Source organism: Musca autumnalis, unplaced genomic scaffold (assembly GCF_047663935.1).
Source record: "Musca autumnalis isolate F117 unplaced genomic scaffold, ASM4766393v1 scaffold_4, whole genome shotgun sequence".
NCBI lineage: Eukaryota > Metazoa > Arthropoda > Insecta > Diptera > Muscidae > Musca > Musca autumnalis.
In genome coordinates, this window is record NW_027411977.1 from 22,837,946 (window position 1) to 22,859,194 (window position 21,249).

A 21,249-nucleotide genomic window follows, 5' to 3' on the forward strand; every position below is an offset into this window, starting at 1 on the left:
CATCAACAATTATTCTAAATAAACATTGGAGGTGATATGGCATTTCAAGTGATTCCAAGTATGGACGACAATTTACAATCTCTTTGAGAGGAGAGAATGCAGAACGTGTGTATTGCAATCTATTATTGTTCACCGTTATTATTTATTTATTTATTGTACCACTTAAAGTAATGAAGAATGTGAAAAAAAGTTACCGACCACCACCATTCACCATTTTTATTGACACAATCACAGTAGAGTGGTGTGTCGTAAAAGAAAATGCTCAAATTAACAGCATTATTAAACAGCTTCATTATCAGTACTTGAAATTTGTTTATCATTTGTCATTTTATCGTCGGATCCTTATAAAGGCAGTGGTGATACATTATTTATCAATAATTTTTTTTTTACAAAAGGGGGTTTTCAGTTTTTGTCATTCCTTTAAATTATATTTGTTTTTGTGAAGAAATAATTAATCACCAATTCAAATGTTGCCGCACTAAACAGTGAAGTGCTGAAAGAAAAAAATCTTCCAAAGAATTTTTCTGATTAATATTTAAGTGACATTTTAATTGAGATAAGAAAGTGAATTTGAAATACATACGACAAGCAATCAAATATAAAACAATTTGTCAATTATCAATTGTAGTTAATTAAATAAAAAAATAACTACAGTAGGGCCTAAATTAACTTACCAAAACGTGAATTATTTTTCACGTGAAGAGAAAGTTCTTCTCCTAAAGGGCTTCCATAGGCATATCGTCTTCTATATTCATACCTTTGGATGGAAGTCCTTTGGGATATCTATGGGAAAGCCTTTGGATACTTTATTGAAAGTCCTTTGGGTATGCATACCTTTGAAGAGGAAGACATTTGGGTCTTCTATAGAAAGACCTTTGAGTCTTCTATAAGAAAAGCTTTGAAAGAAAGACCTTTGTGTCTTCTATAGAAACACCTTTGGTTCTTCTACCGGAATATTTTTGAGACCTTTGGATCTTCTATAGGAGTTCTCATTTGGAAGGGAGACCATTGGGTCTTCTATACGAGAAAGTCTGGGTCCTCTAGAGGAGAACCTTTGGTTCATCACTACGAGAGCCTAAGAGGAAAGCCTTTGAGTCTTCTATAGGAAATCATTTGGGTGTACTATACGAAAACCTATAGCAGAATCTTTGGGTCTTCTATGTGCATACATTTGGAAGAGAAAACCCTTTGGGTCTTATATTGTATAAACTTTGGGAGGAAATATCAGTCCTTTGAAAGGAAGACATTTGGGTTTTTAATAGAAAGACCTTTGGCTCTTCTATAAGAGAAAATTCGGAAGGAAAACCGTTGTTTTTTTTGTATTGTGTCTTCCATAGAAACACCATTTGGTCTTCTAAAAGAAGACTTCGGTCTTCTATAGAAACAAATTTGGGCCTTCTATAGTAAAACCTAGGGTATTCTCTAAGAAGGCCTTTGGGTGCGCTGTAGGAAAACCTTTGCGTCTTCTATTGGATGACTTTGGGGTTTTCAATAAGAGGGGGTTTTAGGTGGGTTTTATAGGACTTCTATGGGTTGACCTTTGGATCGTCTGTAAAAACACCTTGGGACTTCTTTAGGAGGACTTTGGAACTTGTATAGGAAAAACTTTGTTTCTTCCTTTGGGTCTTCTGTAGAAAGATGCTTTGGTCTTCCTACCTTCGGGTCTTCTATAAAAAGAACCTGTGGGCGTTGTACGGATTGACCATGGGGCCTTCTGTAGGAAGATCTTGGGATTTTCTATAGAAAACCTTTGCATCTTCTTTAGGACATTTGGGTCTTCTATAGGACAACTTTGGGTATTTTATAGGAAGACTTTTGACTTCTTCTATAAGAAAACTGTGGGTCTTCTTTAAAACACCTTTGGGTCTACTATAGGAAGACTTTGGGATCTTCTACAAAAAAACTAGGTGTGTTCTATAGAAGCACCTTTGGATCTTCTATAGAACGACTTTGGGAACCTCTCGGCCTTCTATAGCAAAACTTTTAGGTCTTTAGAGTAGTCCATACGGTCTTCTATAAGAAGGCTTTGACTCTTATAGGAAGTTTTTAGGTCTTCTATAGAAGGAACTTTGAGTCCTCTACAGAAAGGTTTTGGGTTCCGAAAAACTTTCAGTCGTCTATAAGAAGGACATTCGGTCTTCTTTAAGAAGACCTTTCGGTCCTCTTTAAGAAGACATTTCGGTCTTCTATAAGAAGACTTTTCGGTCTTCTATAAAAAGACCTTCCGGTCTTCTATAAGGAGACCTTCCGGCCATCTTTAAGGAGATCTTTTGGTCTTCTATAGGAAGACATTTCGGTCTTCTATAGGGACACTTTTCGGTCATCTATAAGAACACTTTTCGGTCTTCTATAAGAAGACTTTTCGGTGTTCTATAAGAAGACTTTTCGGTCCTCTATAAGGAGACCTTCTGGTCTTCTTTAAGGAGACCTTCCGGTCTTCTTTAAGGAGATCTTCCGGTCTTCTATAAGGAGACCTTCCGGTCTTCTTTAAGGAGATCTTTTGGTCTTCTATAGGAAGACATTTCGGTCTTCTATAGGAACACTTTTCGGTCATCGATAAGGAGACCTTCCGGTCTTCTTTAAGGAGATCTTTCGGTCTTCTATAGGAAGACATTTCGGTCATCTATAGGAACACTTTTCGGTCTTCTATAAGAAGACTTTTCGGCCTTCTGTAAGAAGACCTACCGGTCTTCTATAAGGTGATCTTTTGGTATTCTATAAGAAGACCTTCCGGTCTTCTATAAGGAGACCTTCCGGTGATCTATAAGGAGACCTTCCGGTCTTCTTTAAGGAGATCTTTCGGTCTTCTATAGGAAGACATTTCGGTCTTCTATAGGAACACTTTTGGGTCTTCTAAAAGAAGACCTTCCGGTCTTCTTTAAGGAGATCTTTTGGTCTTCTATAGGAAGACATTTCGGTCATCTATAGGAACACTTTTCGGTCTTCTATAAGAAGACTTTTCGGCCTTCTGTAAGAAGACCTACCGGTCTTCTATAAGGTGATCTTTTGGTATTCTATAAGAAGACCTTCCGGTCTTCTATAAGGAGACCTTCCGGTGATCTATAAGGAGACCTTCCGGTCTTCTTTAAGGAGATCTTTCGGTCTTCTATAGGAAGACATTTCGGTCTTCTATAGGAACACTTTTGGGTCTTCTAAAAGAAGACCTTCCGGTCTTCTTTAAGGAGATCTTTTGGTCTTCTATAGGAAGACATTTCGGTCTTCTATAGGGACACTTTTCGGTCATCTATAAGAACACTTTTCGGTCTTCTATAAGAAGACTTTTCGGTGTTCTATAAGAAGACTTTTCGGTCCTCTATAAGGAGACCTTCTGGTCTTCTTTAAGGAGACCTTCCGGTCTTCTTTAAGGAGATCTTCCGGTCTTCTATAAGGAGACCTTCCGGTCTTCTTTAAGGAGATCTTTTGGTCTTCTATAGGAAGACATTTCGGTCTTCTATAGGAACACTTTTCGGCCTTCTAAAAGAAGACCTTTCGGTCTTCTATAAGGTGATATTTTAGTCTTCTATAAAAAGACCTTCCGGTCTTCTTTAAGGAGAACTTCCGGTCTTCTTTAAGTAAGACATCTTCTATAGGAAGACATTTCGGTCTTCTTTAGGAACACTTTTCGGTCTTCTAAAAGAAGATCTTCCGGTCTTCTATAAGGTGATCTTTTGGTATTCTATAAGAAGACCTTCCGGTCTTCTATAAGGAGACCTTCCGGTGATCTATAAGGAAACCTTCCGGTCTTCTTTAAGGAGATCTTTCGGTCTTCTATAGGAAGACATTTCGGTCTTCTATAGGAACACTTTTGGGTCTTCTAAAAGAAGACCTTCCGGTCTTCTATAAGGTGATCTTTTGGCCTTCTATAAGAAGACTTTTCGGTCTTCTATAAGAAGATCTCCCGGTCTTCTATAATGAGACCTTCCGGTCTTCTTTAAAGAGATCTTTCGGTCTTCTATAGGAAGACATTTCGGTCTTCTATAGGAACACTTTTCGGTCTTCTAAAAGAAGACCTTCCTGTCTTCTATAAGGCGATCTTTTGGTCTTCTGTAAGAAGACTTTTCGGTCTTCTATAAGCCCGTACGTCTTTTATAAAAATACCTTTGGATCTGAAGAGCTTTCGGTTTGCTATAAGAAGACCCTTCAGTCCTCTATAAGATTATTTTCGTACTTTCTGTCTTATATAAGGACTTTTGATCTTCTATAAGACACTTCGGTTTTCTATAAGAAGGCACTTCGATTATCTATAAGAAGACCTTTGGGTCCTCTAAAATAATACCCTTCAGTCATATATGAAGTCGCTAGAGTATTCTATAAAAATACCCCTAGATTTCTACAAGAAGACACTTCGGTCTTTTATAAAAAAATCTTTTTTCAGTATTCTATAAGAAGTGCCTTCGGTCGGTCTTCTTTAAGAAGGCATTTCGGGCTTCTGTAAGAAAATTTTGGGTCTTTGTATGAGACCTCTCGGTCCTCTATAAGGGACCCTTCGGACTTCTATAAGAAAACTCTTTGATCCTCTAAAGAAGACCTTTGTAAGAGAAACCCATTCGGTCTACCATAGGAAGACACTTCGGTCTTCTAAAAGAAGGCCTTCCGATCCTCTATCAGGAGACCTTTCGCTTTTCCATACGAAGACCATTCTGCCTTCTATAGAAAGACCCCTTGGTCTTCTATAGAAAGACCCCTTTCGGTCGTCTATAAGAAGACCCATCGGTCCTCTATAAGAAGATCTTCTGTAAGGTGACATTTCGGTTTTTCATAAGAATACCTTTTGGGTTTTTATGAAGACCTTCCGGTCTTCTATAAGAGAACCTTTTGGTCTTTTATATATCTGTGGGTGTTTGTCATCTTACTTACTTACTTACTTACTTAGCTGGCCTTTTACAGAACATTTGTTCCATAAGCCGAACTAAGAAAAAATCTCCAATCCTCTCTGTTTGCTGCTGTATTTTCCCAATCTGGGATATGTAGCTTTGTGATATCTCGTTTCACTTGTTCGCTCCAACGAAGCTTTGGCCTTCCAGATCTGCGAGAACCTCCATGCGGCCCGTATTTATACGCCTTTTTAGCGGGTTCATCATCACTCATTCTTATAACATGGCCTAGCCATCGCAATCGTTGTATCTCGATTCGTTCAACTATATTGATGTCATTGTATAGTTGATACAGCTCGATGTTCATACGACGCCGATATTCGCCGTCAACACAGATTGGCCCGTAGATCTTTCGAAGAATTTTTCTCTCAAACACACAAAGCACTGCCTTATCTGCTTGAGCAAGTACCCATGCTTCGGAACCATACATTAGCACGGGTAGTATCAGTGTTTTGTACAGTGTTATTTTTGTTTGACGAGAGGTGGCTTTATTCCTAAACTGCTTACTCAGCCCAAAGTAGCATCTGTTAGCCAACACTATTCTTCTTCGTATTTCACAACTGATGTTATTTGTTGTGTTTATGGCGGTGCCGAGGTAGACGAAGTCCTTTACTACCTCAAAATTATAGGTACCAACATTCACAGATGGTGCGGTGTTTATGGACATATTTCGCGTCGATACCATCAACTTGGTTTTTACGCCGTTTACTGCCAGACCAACTTTAGCAGATTCTCTTTCGACTTTTGCAAAGGTGTCAGTTACTTCCTTTACCGATCGACCCATGATGTCAATGTCGTCGGCATAAGCCAGTAACATGTGGCTGTTCGTGTATATCGTTCCATTTCTTTTGACCTTCGCGTCTCGTATGACCTTTTCCAGCAGGATGTTGAATAGATCACACGACAGGCCGTCTCCTTGTCTGAAACCTCTTTTGGTAGTAAACTCTTCGGAGAGGTTCTTTCCAATTTTAACTGAGGATCTCGTCTCAGTTAATGTCATTCTACAAAGTCGAATGAGCTTTGCAGGAATACCAAAATCAGACATGGCTTGGAACACCTTTGAACGTATAGGGCTGTCGAATGCTGCTTTATAATCGACGAAAAGATGGAAGGTGTCGATCTGCATTTCTTGGGTCTTTTCCAGGATTTGTCTCAAGGTAAATATCTGGTCAATGGTGGATTTGCCAGGTCTAAAGCCGCACTGATAGGGTCCAATAATTTCATTGACCATAGGCTTTAGTCTCTCACACAATATCCCAGATACTATCTTATATGCAATAGGGAGCAGACTTATGCCCCTATAATTGGAGCACACAGTCTTATCACCCTTCTTGTGGACTGGACATAGGATGCTCACGTTCCAATCGTCGGGTACGCGTTCTTCCTGCCAGATGGTGCTAACTAGCTGATGCATACACCTTATCAGCGTGTCGCCTCCGGTTTTGAACAGCTCGGCTGGTAGGCCATCTGCTCCTGCCGCCTTATTATTCTTCAGCCGGTTTATTGCTGTCCTTACCTCATCTTGGCTGGGCGGTATACATTCAATACCATCATCTGGGATTGGATCTGTGGTATCTTCGCCGTCTTCACTGCTATCGGATACCAACAGTTTGGAAAAATGTTCTTTCCATATCCTGAGCACACTATCTGTATCAGTTACCAAATTACCTTGTTGATCTCTACAGGACGATATTCCTGTACCAAAGCCATCAGTTTGATGCTTCACTCTTTGGTAGAATTTTCGGACTTCGTTCTGTCTCCTGTACATCTCCATTTGTTCACACTCCCTCTTTTCCATTTCTCTCTTTTTCCTGCGGAAAAGACGTTTCTCCTCTCTCCTTTTCTCCCGATACCTCTCTCGTGCGCTACGCGTTGCTACTGATTGTAAAGTAGCCCTATATGCCGCATTTTTTTCTTCGGTAGCAGCACGGCACTCCTGGTCATACCACGGATTCTTTGGTGGAGGTCTCTGGTATCCAAGTACTGATTTTGCGGCTGTTTGCATGGAGTGGGCAATATTTTGCCATTGTGCTGATATGTTATCGGGACGAGAAGCGCTATCATTAAGCAATTGGGTCAGTTGAGTGGAATATGCTGTGGCTATCTGTTGTGTTTGCAGCTTGGCGATGTCCAACTTTCGTGTTGTGTCTGTCCGTGCTTTATTTGCAACGTTTAGACGGGTACGTACCTTTGCTGCAACGAGGTAATGGTCCGAATCTATGTTTGCTCCTCGGAATGATCGTACATCCAACACGCTCGATGAATGTCTTCCATCTATCACAACGTGATCAATTTGATTTATTGTTCTTTGGTCTGGAGACAGCCAAGTGCCCTTATGAATATCGAGATGCTTAAATCTGGTACTGCTAACTACCATGTTTTTTTGCCGCTGCGAAGTCTATCAGCCTCATTCCATTGTCTGATGTTTCACTATGTAGACTGAATTTCCCAACTGTTTGTCCAAAGATATTCTCCTTTCCAATTTTGGCATTAAAATCGCCTAGAACAATTTTAATGTCATGGGCAGGACAACGGTCATATGTTTCTTCTAAGCTCTCGTAGAATATATCTTTGGTCTGTTCGTCCTTGTCTTCGGTTGGGGCATGAGCGCAGATAAAGCTGATGTTGAAGAATTTTGCTTTAAATCGAATTGTAGCAAGTCTTTCATTCACTGGGGTGAAGCTGGAGACCAGATGTTTTAACCTCCGACCAACTACAAAACCGCAACCAAACTCATGCTTTGTGTCATGGCAGCTATAATACAGTGCGTCACCTTTAGGTGTTGTTGTGACATCTTTCCCAGTCCATCGTATTTCCTGAATGGCAGTAATATCGGCTTTGTACTTTCCAAGTACGTCTGCCAATGCGAAGACTGCACCTTCTCTATAAAGAGTGCGAACATTCCAGGTGCAGATTCGCAGATCATGGTCCTTAAAACGTTTGCGGGGTTCGTCAACTTTAGAGGTGTTTGTCATCAATATTGTTAAACGTATCGAGATGAAGCGATTGCGTTGGCTAGGCCATATCATAAGAATGAGCGATGATGAACCCGCTAAAAAGGCGTATAAATACGGACCGTTTGGCGATGCACGCAGAATTGGCAGGCCAAGGAATAGATGGCGCAAACAAGTGGATGATGAGATGAAAAGGCGCGGTATTCCAGAGTGCGAAGCAACAAATAGAGAGAAATGGGGATCTTTTCTTAGTTCGGCCTATGGAACAAATGTTCTGTAATGGGCCAGCTAAGTAAGGGTGTTTGTAGGAAGACCTTTTATGTCTGAAATTTCTTCTATTTTGTATATACGCTTTGGTTTATATTTGGAGATGTGGGATAGCAAACCTGCCAAGATTTGTTCTGTTCTGTTCTGTTGTTTTTTTTTTTTTTTTGGTCTAAGTTTTTTTCCAACATGCATTTTTCATACATAATACACTTCCTTCTTAGAAACCATTACACATTTAGCGCCACAACGAACTAAACGAAAGTCAACGAACTTGCAGGAAATGTCACCAACATGCTATGGTGCATGTATCTTATCGGACTGGCTGCCACAAACATACATTGGATTTATTAGGCATTGCTTTGAATTGGACAGAAAACATTCAATGTTATCGTTAATATTTTTTTCGTCACTGAGGGCTGAAAATGACCGACAAAGAAGAAAGAATGAATGCAACAAATTGTATCCGATACGATTAGCTGCCATTGAAGTTCTGATTCTGTTAAGGGTAATGGGGAAAGTGTAAGACGAAACCATATAATTTATAACAAAATGATATAAATGATGGTATATGGATATTCTACTCAACAGTTTGGAAAATGTGTCTAAATTCTTTAAAACGCTTTAAATTCGGCTGTGTCGTTATTTGTGGCCAACACCATAGTATTTCATATTGATCAAGATACACTTCGGAGAAAAACTTTTACGCAAAGGCCCTTAAAGGTACTCAAAAGACCGACAGATCGTCCTACAAAAGACCGAAAGTTCCTCCTACAAACGGCCTAAAGGTCCTCCTACAAAAGACCGAAAGGTCCTCCTACAAAATACCGAAAGGCCATCCTACAAAAGACCGAAAGGCCCTCCTACAAAAGACCGAAAGGTCCTCCTCCTACAGAAAACCCAAAGGTCTTCCTATTATTGACTCAAATATATTCCTATGGAATACGCTAAGGTCTTCCTATAGGGAATACACAAAGGTTTTTCTCTGGCAAACCCAAAGGTCTTCCTATAGAAGACCCCAAAGAATTTCCATAATACACCAAAAACGTCTTCCTATAGAAGATGTCAATTCGCTGGGATACATACATTCCTTCCATACTTACATATATTCCTTCCTTACTTATATCAATAAGTTCATCCCTATCAATGTTATCTCAATGGTATGGACCTGCTGTTTATCGTTGAGTTCGAACTTCGTGTTTTGAGACACCACTTGTTGAGAAGTTTGAATTACATGGCTAAATTTTCAGAAAATGTCACCTTATTTACGCAGAAAGGTGATAATGTCTGGTCTGGGAATCAATGCCGTACTTTACAAATAAATTTGAATAATTTTACCCAAAAACTATATAATATTAAATTTTATCAATATCTTCCTTCATGGCTTAATTTCTCTATTTCACTACTTATTCGTTTCTTTAAGCAATTAATCCCTTAATATACACAACACATGTTACCCTCCATCTTAGTTTCCTTTCTTATCATCCCTAAATGGTTGTGGTTTATAGTTTAAGGCGGCGTATGTTTGGCTCTCCTCCGCTCGACTTCTTATCATTTGTGAGTGTATTATCCATCCTCAAACAGCAATCTTAAAGGGCGACAACTTTATCATCTCCAGCCAACACTGCCAAGCAACTACAAAAGGCGTCGCCACACTTAAAGATAACATCAAAGTACTTTTTTTGGGTGTAGGAACATGTGTAAGCGGCGCGGGTTCTATCTAAAGAACCTATCACCTATTAAGGCTTCCATTCAATAAATAACAAGTGTGTCAATTTCAATGGCCACAACAACAACAAAAGAAATCCTTGTAACTACTTTTTTACAACATCACCCTACTGCGAGTTGGGGCCCTAAAACGTTTTACCAACCAACAGCGCGGTAATAAAATGTTCTTTCTACTCATCCACAACATTGCTTCCATTTGGTAATGACTGACTGAATGACTGGCTGGCTGATGGCTGGCTGTTGGTGTCGGTAAACTCCTCTACCATCAAAAAATATGTCTAATGTTTTGCACTCATGCAATATTTTTATGGTGTCTAATGTGGTGGAGCTTCGCAATAAAGCAGCAATTTATTTGAAATCGAAAATGTTTCTTTCCACTTCTTGTTTCTGTTGTTATTGTTTGGACTTCTTACTTACTGAAACAAGCATTAAATTCTGCTCTGCTGATATGGCTGTAAATAGCATTTAGTTGCCACCATATTAGCTAATAATATTATTTATAGTTTTTGTTGTTGTTGTCGTTGTTTTGTTTGTTATTATTTAATTTTGAAAAAAAAAATGAATAAAACTAAACTATGGAAACCGTGAATAAATGGCAATGGTTTTGTTCACAACATTGGGTTTTTTTGCTTTGTTATAGTTGAAATCATACCAGGAACGACGAGGGTGGTGTAAGTAAGTGAGGTTATACATATTGAATCAAAGTCATCCACTGTTATGAACAGGGTCCAATTTGGTGGTTTTCTAATTGTGGTGATTTTTGACGTACAAAAATAGGGTTGTCAACTGTTCCGAGGTAAAAATCTATGGTCCATATCTCATCGAAGTATAAAATTCCCAGGCCAAAACAAAAAAACAACAACAAAAATCTTCTATCATTTAAATAACGGACAGACAGTGGCCTTATAATTGATTTTAATGCAAAAATTATGAACTTTTCCGAAGGTGTGAATCGAAGGTGGACTGTTTTCAAACTTGACCCAATTTTGAACGTAATACTACGAGGTGAAACTTTAAAAAAAATCCAGTTATCCTTCATAAGGTATCGTGTGCCCCACTTATTCAGTTGCTCACCCAAAGGTTCTTTATCTCATGCAGTGTGGAGTTCATCAAAAAATAAAATATATTGTTGCAATCAGTACCACATGTATTACCTTCTAAAAACCATATTAGAAGAGCGCTTAAATTGAACTTAGTGACAATGTTGGTACTTTTGTGGTCTTTCTTCCAATTTAATCCGAGTTTCGACGATATAATACCATACGGGCCAAATCGGCTACACTCGTCGAAAGTTACAGTTCGCATCAGGCAACCATAGAAGAGCCAAAGGCTCTTCTTTTAGAATATCTGATTAAAACTCAACGGGTTTCCTTTACAAGACCACGTATCTTTCTTTAGAAGGTTCAACGGCATTCCTTTTGAAAACTCAAATAGTTCTCTCCTTCATATATATTCTTTAGAATACCTATCTTCTTCGAGAAGACCAAATAATGTATCTATTAGAAGTCCCAAGGGTATTATTCATAATCTATTCCTTTGAAACGCTCAAACGCTTCTATGAAAAGGCCAAATGTCTTCCTTCCAAGCACCGAAAAAGGTCATCCCTAAAAAGACCCAAAGGACTTCCTTTAGAAGAGCCCAAGGTGTTTTGTGTCGTGCGGGCCCATGCCACATACTGGGCAAATGTCTTGCACGGCGCGGTCGATTTCCGCCCAATAAGAATTTAGGCGACTGCAATAACCCGAGCGTAGTTGAGCCAAAACTACTCTAGTTTGTCGTGGCAGCTGACGCTCCTCAGCTGCAATAGATGGGGGATGTATTTCGAGGACTTTATTCACACTATAACTGCTTAAGGCCTTGGCAACTGCATCCGTGTGAATACTATTTAAACCTGCTTGATACGCTTGTTGATCTAGGTGTTCTCTACTGTATCGTTGGACCTCTCCCTCTAGAGCATGGGCATCCTTCCTGATCTGCCTGTATGTGCCGGGCCTACCCAAAGATGGTGATTGGGATGGCTCACACGGTAACATCCAAGCAGGTACTGCAACGAAAGCATCTCATTGTGTTGCTTTACTGGAAGAATCTTTGCCTCCTCATGTAGATGGTCCACTGAAGATTTGAGGAGGCACCCTGTTGCTGTTCTCAGGGCGGCATTCTGGCAAGTTTGAATCTTTTTCCAATTCGTATCACATAATCTCAGGGACCAGACTGGCGCTGCATAGCTTACCACAGACCGACCTATCGCGTTATATGTGGTCAACAAGGTTTCTTTATCTGCACCCCAAGTGCTGCCGGCTAGGGACCTGAGGACCTTGTTCCTACTTTTCAGTTTGTCACAGATAGCAATTTTGGGCAGTTTGTGGTCGGAATTCTGCTACCGTCGACCACGACATTCAATTCTCTTCCAAACTGCGCTTTCCATGTGTTGAACAGAGTGGCTGTTGATTTTGTGGCGGAAACCAGCATATTCCCTGAATGGAAAAAGGTGGTAAGATCGGTTAAATAGTTGTCCAGTCTCTCACAGGATCGTGCCGTCGGGTACCTATCCCGATGACATCTGTGAGAGACTGGACAACTATTTAACCGATCTTACCACCTTTTTCCATTCGGGGAATATGCAGATTTCATCCAGGAGAGGTAGAGGTTAAACAGTTCCGGAGATATCACCCCACCTTGGGGAACTAACTGTTTCACTCTACGGAGTTTGGACTTCTTGTTCCTGAATTCCACGTACGACTGGCGTCCACACATATAATTGACTATCCAACGTTTCAAGCTTGGCCGGAAAGTTGTCTGCTCAATGTCCTCAAACAGGGTGGAGTGCCTGACTGTATCAAAGGCTTTTGATAAGTCAAGCGCCGCCATCACTGTTCTATCGCACGGCCGTCTCTGGTTGAGTCCTTGACAAATATCTGTGGTAATGGCGTGCAGAGCAGTTGTGCTGTGCTGCTTACGGAATCCATGCTGAAGATCGGCAACTTGATAGCTATTTCTGATATTGGGGAGGACTAAGGCCTCAAGGGTTTTTGCTACGGGCTACAAAAGCGAAATCGGCCTGTACGATTCACTTGTTGCATCCTTGCCGGGCTTCCGTAGTGGGAACACCCTGCCCATTTGCCAGACTTCGGGAACAATGAGGGTGGATAGCGACAAGTTGAGAACTTTAGTGAGATACTCCACTCCCGGCTCATCCAGCTGCTTCAGCATTCCCATGGAGATTCCGTCAGGGCCCAACGCTTTGGATGATTTAGCGTTCCTTATGGCATTGGTAACATCGTCCATTGTAAACTGTGGTGGTTCCTCCTCGGCAGGAAGAGATCTGATGCGACGTAATACTCTTCTTTTCGCCCTGTCACTCTCGGGGTGCTCGACAAACTGTCGATTGAAATAACTTGCGCACATGTTCGGGTCAGTCAACGTAACTTCGCCAAACGTGACTGAGGTCCTATCTTCCCTTCTTCCAGGGTTCGAGAGTGACTTAACCGATGCCCACAATTCACCTATACCGGCTCCAATGTTGCAACTCTTCAGATGATTTAACCACTTGTTCCGCTTGTGCTCGCCGTCCAGCCTGTTAACTTCCAGTGTCAGCTCCCAAACTCTGGGGTCATTGGGGTTGGTTCGGCGAAACTCATCATGCTGGAAAGTTTGGTCTTACTTCGGGTATCCGACCAGCAGGGATATGGCGACCGGCTGAAGCAGTTATGATGTCTCGGAACGTCCTTTCCACTACCCGAACATCAGAAGGATTGGGCAATTCTCTGAAGCGATGATTGGTGAACTCTCTGAAACTCGGCCAATCAGCTTTCTTATGATTGACGAATGTGCGGCGTTCAGAGGTGATGAAGTCGGGTGGTCTGCTAATGGAGACAATTATGGGGAGATGGTCTGATCCAAGGGAAATGACGGGTTGTCAGGTAATGTCATTTGTCAGACCAGGTGACACGATGGTTATGTCTGGCGAACTGTGACACTCTCCTCTAATTCTGGTAGGGGCGTCCTCATTGACTGTGCAAAACATAGAGCTATCAATCTGCTCAGCCAGCGCTGTACCTCTCTGGTCGTTTTCGAGGGCCGAATGCCACATCTCATGATGCGCATTAAAGTCCCCCAGGACCAGACGATTATGACCTTGCAAGAGCGGGCTAATGTCAGGCCTATAATCAGGGATACAGCTATTTCTCGGCGGGATGTATACATTCAGCAACTCTATCTCGGCAGCTCCACACCTGACTGCTACCCCCATACATTCCATGTATGGGTCACTAGAGACAGGCTCAAGCGAGATAGGTCTGTATTGGACAGACTGGTGCAATAGGAAAGCCAATCTCCCACCTCCACTTCTGGTGCGATCTTTCCTCAGAACATTGTAACCATCACAATGCTCTAAGCTGTGGTTGTTGTTCAGCTTGGTTTCCTGCACCGCCGCGACCTTGATGTTCTTCCGACTCATAAAATCTACTATCTCCTCGATCTTACCTCGGAGTCCATTGCAATTCAATTGCAAAAAGGCTGCATTTTCGGGGATTGGGACAACAACGGCTGGTATTAAAGGCTGCGTGTGCGGTTGTTGTCGAGGGGACTGCGGAGGAGTTTCGTAGTCAGACGATGAGGTAGTTTCGTAATCCGGCGACGACTCACTGGGGACTGTGTTCACGCAGCATGCAGCAACATAGTCCCTGTCGTAGTCCCTCACGTGGACGAGTCCAGAGCAACCCCTTAGATGCACCCACTCCTGACATCTATTGCATCTCACCGAAGGTTGGATGTGGGTGAAGATGCGAATGTGACAAACTGAGCACAGATATATTGGTCCTGGGTTTTCCTCCGTCCCGGCTCGGACCAATAGAATTCGGAGCAGGCATTCCGGGATATGCTGCTCCCAACACAGAAAAACGAAACAAATACGAACATGTACACACTGAGGTGGCAGCCGCTGGCCGGAACATTGGTTTTGTGTTGTTCCGGGTCAATCCGGTACGAAAGAACCCGCTGCCGTGGGATTGATCTCGCTGAGGTGATGAAGTCGGGTGGTCTGCTAATGGAGACAATTATGGGGAGATGGTCTGATCCAAGGGAAATGACGGGTTGTCAGGTAATGTCATTTGTCAGACCAGGTGACACGATGGTTATGTCTGGCGATCTGTGACACTCTCCTCTACTTCTGGTAGGGGCGTCCTCATTGACTGTGCAAAACATAGAGCTATCAATCTGCTCAGCCAGCGCTGTACCTCTCTGGTCGTTTTCGAGGGCCGAATGCCACATCTCATGATCCGCATTAAAGTCCCCCAGGTGTTTCTATTGGAGACACAAAGCTCTTCTTTAAAAGGCCAGGGATATATTTAGAAGACCACAAGTCTTCTTCACATAATCTTCTCATCCAAAGGTATTTCTTTAGAAGACCCCAACATATTTTAGAAGACCACAGTTATATCTGTAGAACATTTAATTAGGTTCCTTTAGAAGACCCAAGGGTCCCTTTAGAAAGCCACAAACATTTCTGTATAACTCCCTTTGAAAGACACAAAGTTCTTCAGGGCACTTTTTTAAACCAAAGGTCTTCCTTTAGAGGACCCCATAGGTCTATGAAGATCCATAGGTTTCTCTCTAGAAAATAAAAAGACCTGCGGTTAGTTTACCAAAAGATCTTCCCACAGAAGATCCAAAGGTCTTCTTACAGATGACACAATGGACCCAAGATTCTCCCCAAGGAAGACCCAAAGGTCTTCTTATAGAAGATCCCAAGATCTTCATACAGAAGACGCAAAGACTTCCTTTAGAAAAGTCAAAGGTACTCTTATAGACGACCTAAAAAGCCTCTTACAGAAGTCCCAAAGTTCTTCCAACAAAAGAAGTCCCAGATCTTCTTACAGAAGACCCAAATATCGACCTAGAGAAAACTGAAATTCATATAAAAGACCTAAAGCGCTTTTTTTTAGTAGTTACTGAGATTTTCCTACAGAAAACCCAAACGACCTGCTTTAAAAGACCCAAATGTGCTTCTACAAAAGGCCCAATGGTCTAGCTATAGACGATTCAAAGGTCTTCCTATAGAATATCCAAAGAACTTCATATAGAAGGCCAACCTATAAATCTTGATATAAAAGACCAAAAGGACTTCCTCTATAAGAGCCAAAGATGTTCTTAAAGAAGACCTAAAAGGCTTCTTACAGAAGACCCAAAGTTCTTCCAACAAAAGAAGTCCAAGATCTTCTTACAGAAGACCCAAAGATCTTCGTAGAGAAAACTCAAACTCCCATAAGAGACCTAAAGATCTTCTTTTAGTAGTTACTGAGATTTTCCTATAGAAAACCCAAACGACCTGCTTCAAAAGACCCAAATGTGCTCCTACAAAAGGCCCAATGGTCTAGCTATAGACGGTCCAAAGGTATTCCTATAGAATATCCAAAGAACTTCATATAGAAGAGACCTATAGAAGGCCAACCTATAAATCTTGATATAAAAGACCAAAAGGACTTCCTCTAGAAGAGCCAAAGGTCTTCTTAAAGAAGGCCTAAAAGGCTTCTTGCAGAAGACCCAAAGTTCTTCCTACAAAAGATTCAAGTGTATTTCTATAAAAGAACCCAAGTTCTTCCTATACTCGATCCAAAAATCTTGCTATGGAATACCCAAATGTCTTCTTATTAAAGACCCAAAAGACCTAAAAGTCTTCTTCTTACAGAAGGCCCTACAGAAAACTCAAAGGATTTCTGTAAAGTAACCAAAGGTCTTCTCATAGAGGACTCATAGGTTTTCCTATAAAAGACCCAAAGATCTTCCTATAGAAACCCCAAAGGGCTTCCTATAGTAAACCCAAAGATCTTCTTTACGAAGGTAAGTTGTTTTTCCTATAAACTACCAAGAGATGGTTTATTTATGAAATATCCCTTATTAAATCCAGTTCTTCCTCAATAACACCCATCAAACCTGATGAAGACCCAAACGTCTCTCTATAGAACACCAAATTGTCTTTCAATCAAAAATCAAAAGGTCTTCCTTTGGAACAGCCGAAGGTCTTACTGTAGAAACCCCTTAGATCTTTCTATAGAAGGCCAATATGACCACAGTTGTCGCAATGGTATTTTTATTGAAGATCCATGAAATATTATTGGAGATCCAAAGAACCAAAGATAGTCCCATGATTTTTTTATTTTCCTAAAAAAATACCAATGGTTTTCATTAACAGGACCCAATGTCTGCTTATAAAACCCCCTGAAGTCTACCTATAGAAGCCGAAAATGTCTCACCATACAAGACCTTAAAGTCTTCCTATGGAAGACCCAAAAGTTTGTCTATATAAAAACTAAAAGTCTTTCTACAAAAAAAAAAAAAAAAAAAAAAAAAAAAAAACCAAAGGAGTCCTCTGTAAAGATGGTCATAATGTCGTCTTTAAAATAAGATATTTTTCCTGTAGAAGTCTGTTGGGAGGACTCCTATTGAAAAGCCTGACTAAGGAAGTTTTTTTAGAGGGCCCCAAAGTCGTGTATGGTCTATGTGTGTGGTTTGGACCTTATCACCTACTTCTACGCTACTACATTATTTATTGAGCTACTCAGCGACAAAACTGCCTAACACACATGTTCAAAACAAATAAAACTGACTATAAAGATTTAAACGGAAACTTTTGAAATATGTAGATACTTAAAAAATCCATATTCCATTGCATAACACTTGGTTAGCATTTATTTAAAAAGGTTCCGGTTAGATTTTCATAGTCACTTTGATTTTTTTGAACATGTGGGTTAGGCCGTTTTGGCGCTGAGCGCTTCAATTAAGGCATCTGGAACCAATTTAGTTGCACAAAGCATGTGCTTACCAACCATATATGTAACTTGTCATCTATTATAGAGAGGGCGGAACTGAAAAATCTTTCCTATACACAACTTTTTGTATTGAGATGTCTAAAGAATTTAGGGCCACTTAATTTCAGAATCATTTACATTTACTATGGAAAAATTTTTGCTAAGCGTTTGCTGAGATAAATAAAAATTATCTTCAAAATGTCCATTGCAAAATATTTTCGGCTGGATGCTCCAAAATTAATTTTTTAAAATACTTTTTTTTCAGCATTAATGCTTTCAATTACAAAATCCCACAACTAATCATTACCCCTTGTGTTGTTTCTTTTCCTTCTTGCAGATACACACAACTTCCCCCCACATTGTAACCCATTAAACGAAGAACGAGCACAACACGCAGAATTCATGTGGGAGAAATCGTCGTTGGCGACGTTAATCAACAAAAATGCCGGCCAAATGATTTTGTTTAAGCAACGACGAACGCATTGAACGACGAACTCATCATCGAAAATAATCCGGCAAAACAAAATCCCCCCCCAAAATAAAACATACATTCCTTTATTGAGAGAATTAACTAACAAAAACAACAACAAACATTAAAACTACATTTAACTAAACAACACCAACAACACTCTCTGTCTCACACCCACACAAACACTTCGAAAATATCAACAGTGTCACGATGATGATGATGACAGGTGAAAGGAGTTGTGGTGGCGGCGGTGCGGGCAATATGATGCTACTCAAAATGGTGTTATCACTTCTGGTCGTTTGCATTCTGTTTGGCAGCAGCACAGAAGCCTTTGAAACTGACTTAAAATTCAAACAGACCAAATACACAGAATGGTCAAAGAATATCACATATCTCAGCAAGACAAGCTACAATGCCAGGGGCATGAAGCCCCTCTATGAAATTAGTCACAAAGTAATGTGGTTTTTGATAGGCGGTGAAAATCCCATACCGGAAGGTGAGTTTAAATTGGAATTTTATTTATAGAGGTGTTGATGTGTGAGACTTTGTTTCTCTTTCAGGTTATTTTGAACTAAAAGATGGTCATGTGCTAAAAGGTCCCAAAGCCGAACGTAATGAATGGGGTGATTTGGTATTACATTACTGGCCCATATTGTTAATAGTTCTTTTGGTGGCCGTAATGGTGGCTTCAATGCCCATCATTGGGTAAGTAGTAGGGAGGCTAGAAAATTCAGTACTCATTAAATGGATTTTAATTGATTTTGTTTTGTCTTCTCATTTCCTTGTAGTTTGTGCTTTTGCTGTTGCCGTTGTGCTGGAGCCTGCGGTGGTCGCTCAGAACCATTTGATAAAAAACATGACACGTGTCGACGTGTCTTTCTTGGTTTCTTGTTAATAATATTGGCGACAGGTATATTGTAAGTATTCAATCAATATGTTGAACATTTGTTTTTTTTTTAATTTTAGTGGAGGTGCATTAAAATAAACAGGAAAGATGGTCTTTTTAAAGAGGAATATATGGAAGAAGGGAAAAAATCTCTTCTTATAAAAGACAAATAGGTCAACTTATAGAGAACCAGCTGGTTTCGTTATTCCTATAGAACAACTTCTTTCTACAGAATATTCAAAGGATCTTCAAAGAATCAGGGCAATCATGAATATTTCCCTCGGACGGAAAATAATTTAAAAAAGTGGAATTCTTTTAAAATTAACATTTTAAAACGTTGAAAACTACTAGAATCACTTGATGATGGAGTATTCTCGCCGAATTCGCAAAAATATTCCCTTTTTGGACATAAATATGGAAATAAAAAATTGTGAAATAGGGAAAAGATAACAAATTACGCACGGAATTTTAATTAATGATTGGCCTGAATATCTTTCACCGTAAAGCAAAATAGGTGGTCTTTCTATGGAAAAAGTAAAACCTCTTCCTAACCTCTAAAACGACTATCGGAACGATCATCTTATACATGAGTTTCAGTAGAAGGACTAAAATGTTCCAATAGAAAATCCAAAAGTCAGCTTAACGAAGATCACAAGAGCTTCCTGGAAGGACACAGAAGTGGCCCTTACAAAAGATCCACAGGTTCTCCTTAGACTCTCCTATAGAAGTTCAAAACAGAATATTTCTTTGCAGAAGACCTTATAGTTATTTTCATAAAAGACTTGGTTTTGCTAGAGGGAGCCACATGGTCTTTATATAGACGGACGAAAAGATCTTTCTACACAAGATCTAAATATCATCTTATAGAGAACCCAAGAGACTTTCTATGGAAAAAAGATACGCTACATAAGACTAAAGGCCTTCCATCCAATGGAAATTCAAAAGATTTAAAGAGAAACCCCACTGATCTTCCAAAGATTTAAAAAGAAACCCCACTGATCTTCCATTGGAAGAAACAATGATCTACCAATGACTTCGCATAGAAGACCAAGACAAAAAGTCTTTCCACGTAAGACCAAAAAGACTTTATGTAGACTACCAACATTTATTCCCACTGATGGCCCAAAATTCTTTATTAAGAAAATTCAAAATCCAATGAGGGATCCTAAGATCTTTCCATAGGCGATTAGATACTGCTATTGAAGGCAAGAATGCCCTATTAAACGCCCTGTAGAAGACCCAATGATCTTCCTATAAATAACCCAATAACCGTCCCAATAATCTTCCTATAAATAACCCAATAACCTTCCCAATGAAGATCCAATGGTCTTCCCATAGACTACCCATTCTAATAAATTCTATTCTATTAAAAGTCCCAAGCGGGTTTCCACCACACTATAACCATAAGTCATTCCACAGAAGACCTCATTGAAGACCGAAATTATTTTAATAGAACACCTAAAGTTCTTCCCTTCTATTATAAGTCCAAAAGTCGTCCCACAGAAAACCTCGTTGAGTACCGAAAATTCTTTTAATGGAAGACCCGAAGGTCTTCCTAAAGAAAACCCAAAGATCTTCCTATAGAAAACCAAAAACTCTTCCCAAACAAATCCTGTGGGTCTTCTATTAGAAGTGCCAAGAGTTTTTCCACAAAAGACCCAAAGGTCGCCCACAGAAGCTATAAAGAGATTCCCGTTGAAGAATGAAAATTCTTTTAATTGAAGACCTGAAGGTCTTCCTAAACAAGACCCAAAGATCTTCCTATATAAAACCCAAAAGCCTTCCCAAAGAAGACTCAAAGGTCCTCCCATAGCAAACCCATAGATCTTCTAATAAAAGTCCCAAAGGTTTTACCACAGAAGATCCAAAAGTCTTTCCACAGAATAACCCAAAGGTGTTCTAAGTCTTAAGGGGTTTGTCCACAGAATACCTAAAGCTCTTCCCATTGAAGCCCAAAAATTGTTTCAATAGAAGATTCGAATGTCTTCCTTAAGAAGACCCAAAAGCCTTCACAATAATGATCCTAACTTCCTCCCATAGAAGACCCATAAGATTTCTAATAAAAATAAAAAAATCCCAAGGTTTTTTTTCGCTAAAGAGAAAAATGTCTTCCCATAGAATACCTAAAGATGTTCCCATTAAAAACTGAAAGTTCTTTCAATAGAAGACCCAAAGATTTTTCTATAGAAAACTCAAAAACCTCCCTAAAGAAGAATCAAAGGTCTTCTATAGACGACCCATATGACCCCAGAGTTTTACCACATAATAC

At 40.1% G+C, this 21,249-nt stretch overlaps 1 protein-coding gene across 27 annotated transcripts in view; it reads left to right on the forward strand.

Annotated features, from left to right (window-relative positions):
• promL (prominin-like) overlaps nucleotides 1-21,249 on the forward strand; it is a 119,270-nt gene that overhangs the window by 59,258 nt on the left and 38,763 nt on the right. For all 27 annotated transcript variants that reach the window (XM_073983263.1, XM_073983254.1, XM_073983273.1 and 24 more), the window contains 3 exons: nucleotides 17,963-18,590; nucleotides 18,655-18,799; nucleotides 18,883-19,011. In XM_073983263.1, the coding sequence (XP_073839364.1) occupies nucleotides 18,305-18,590; nucleotides 18,655-18,799; nucleotides 18,883-19,011 (560 nt within the window). In that variant the 5' untranslated portion in view covers nucleotides 17,963-18,304. The remainder of the gene's footprint in view (nucleotides 1-17,962; nucleotides 18,591-18,654; nucleotides 18,800-18,882; nucleotides 19,012-21,249) is intronic.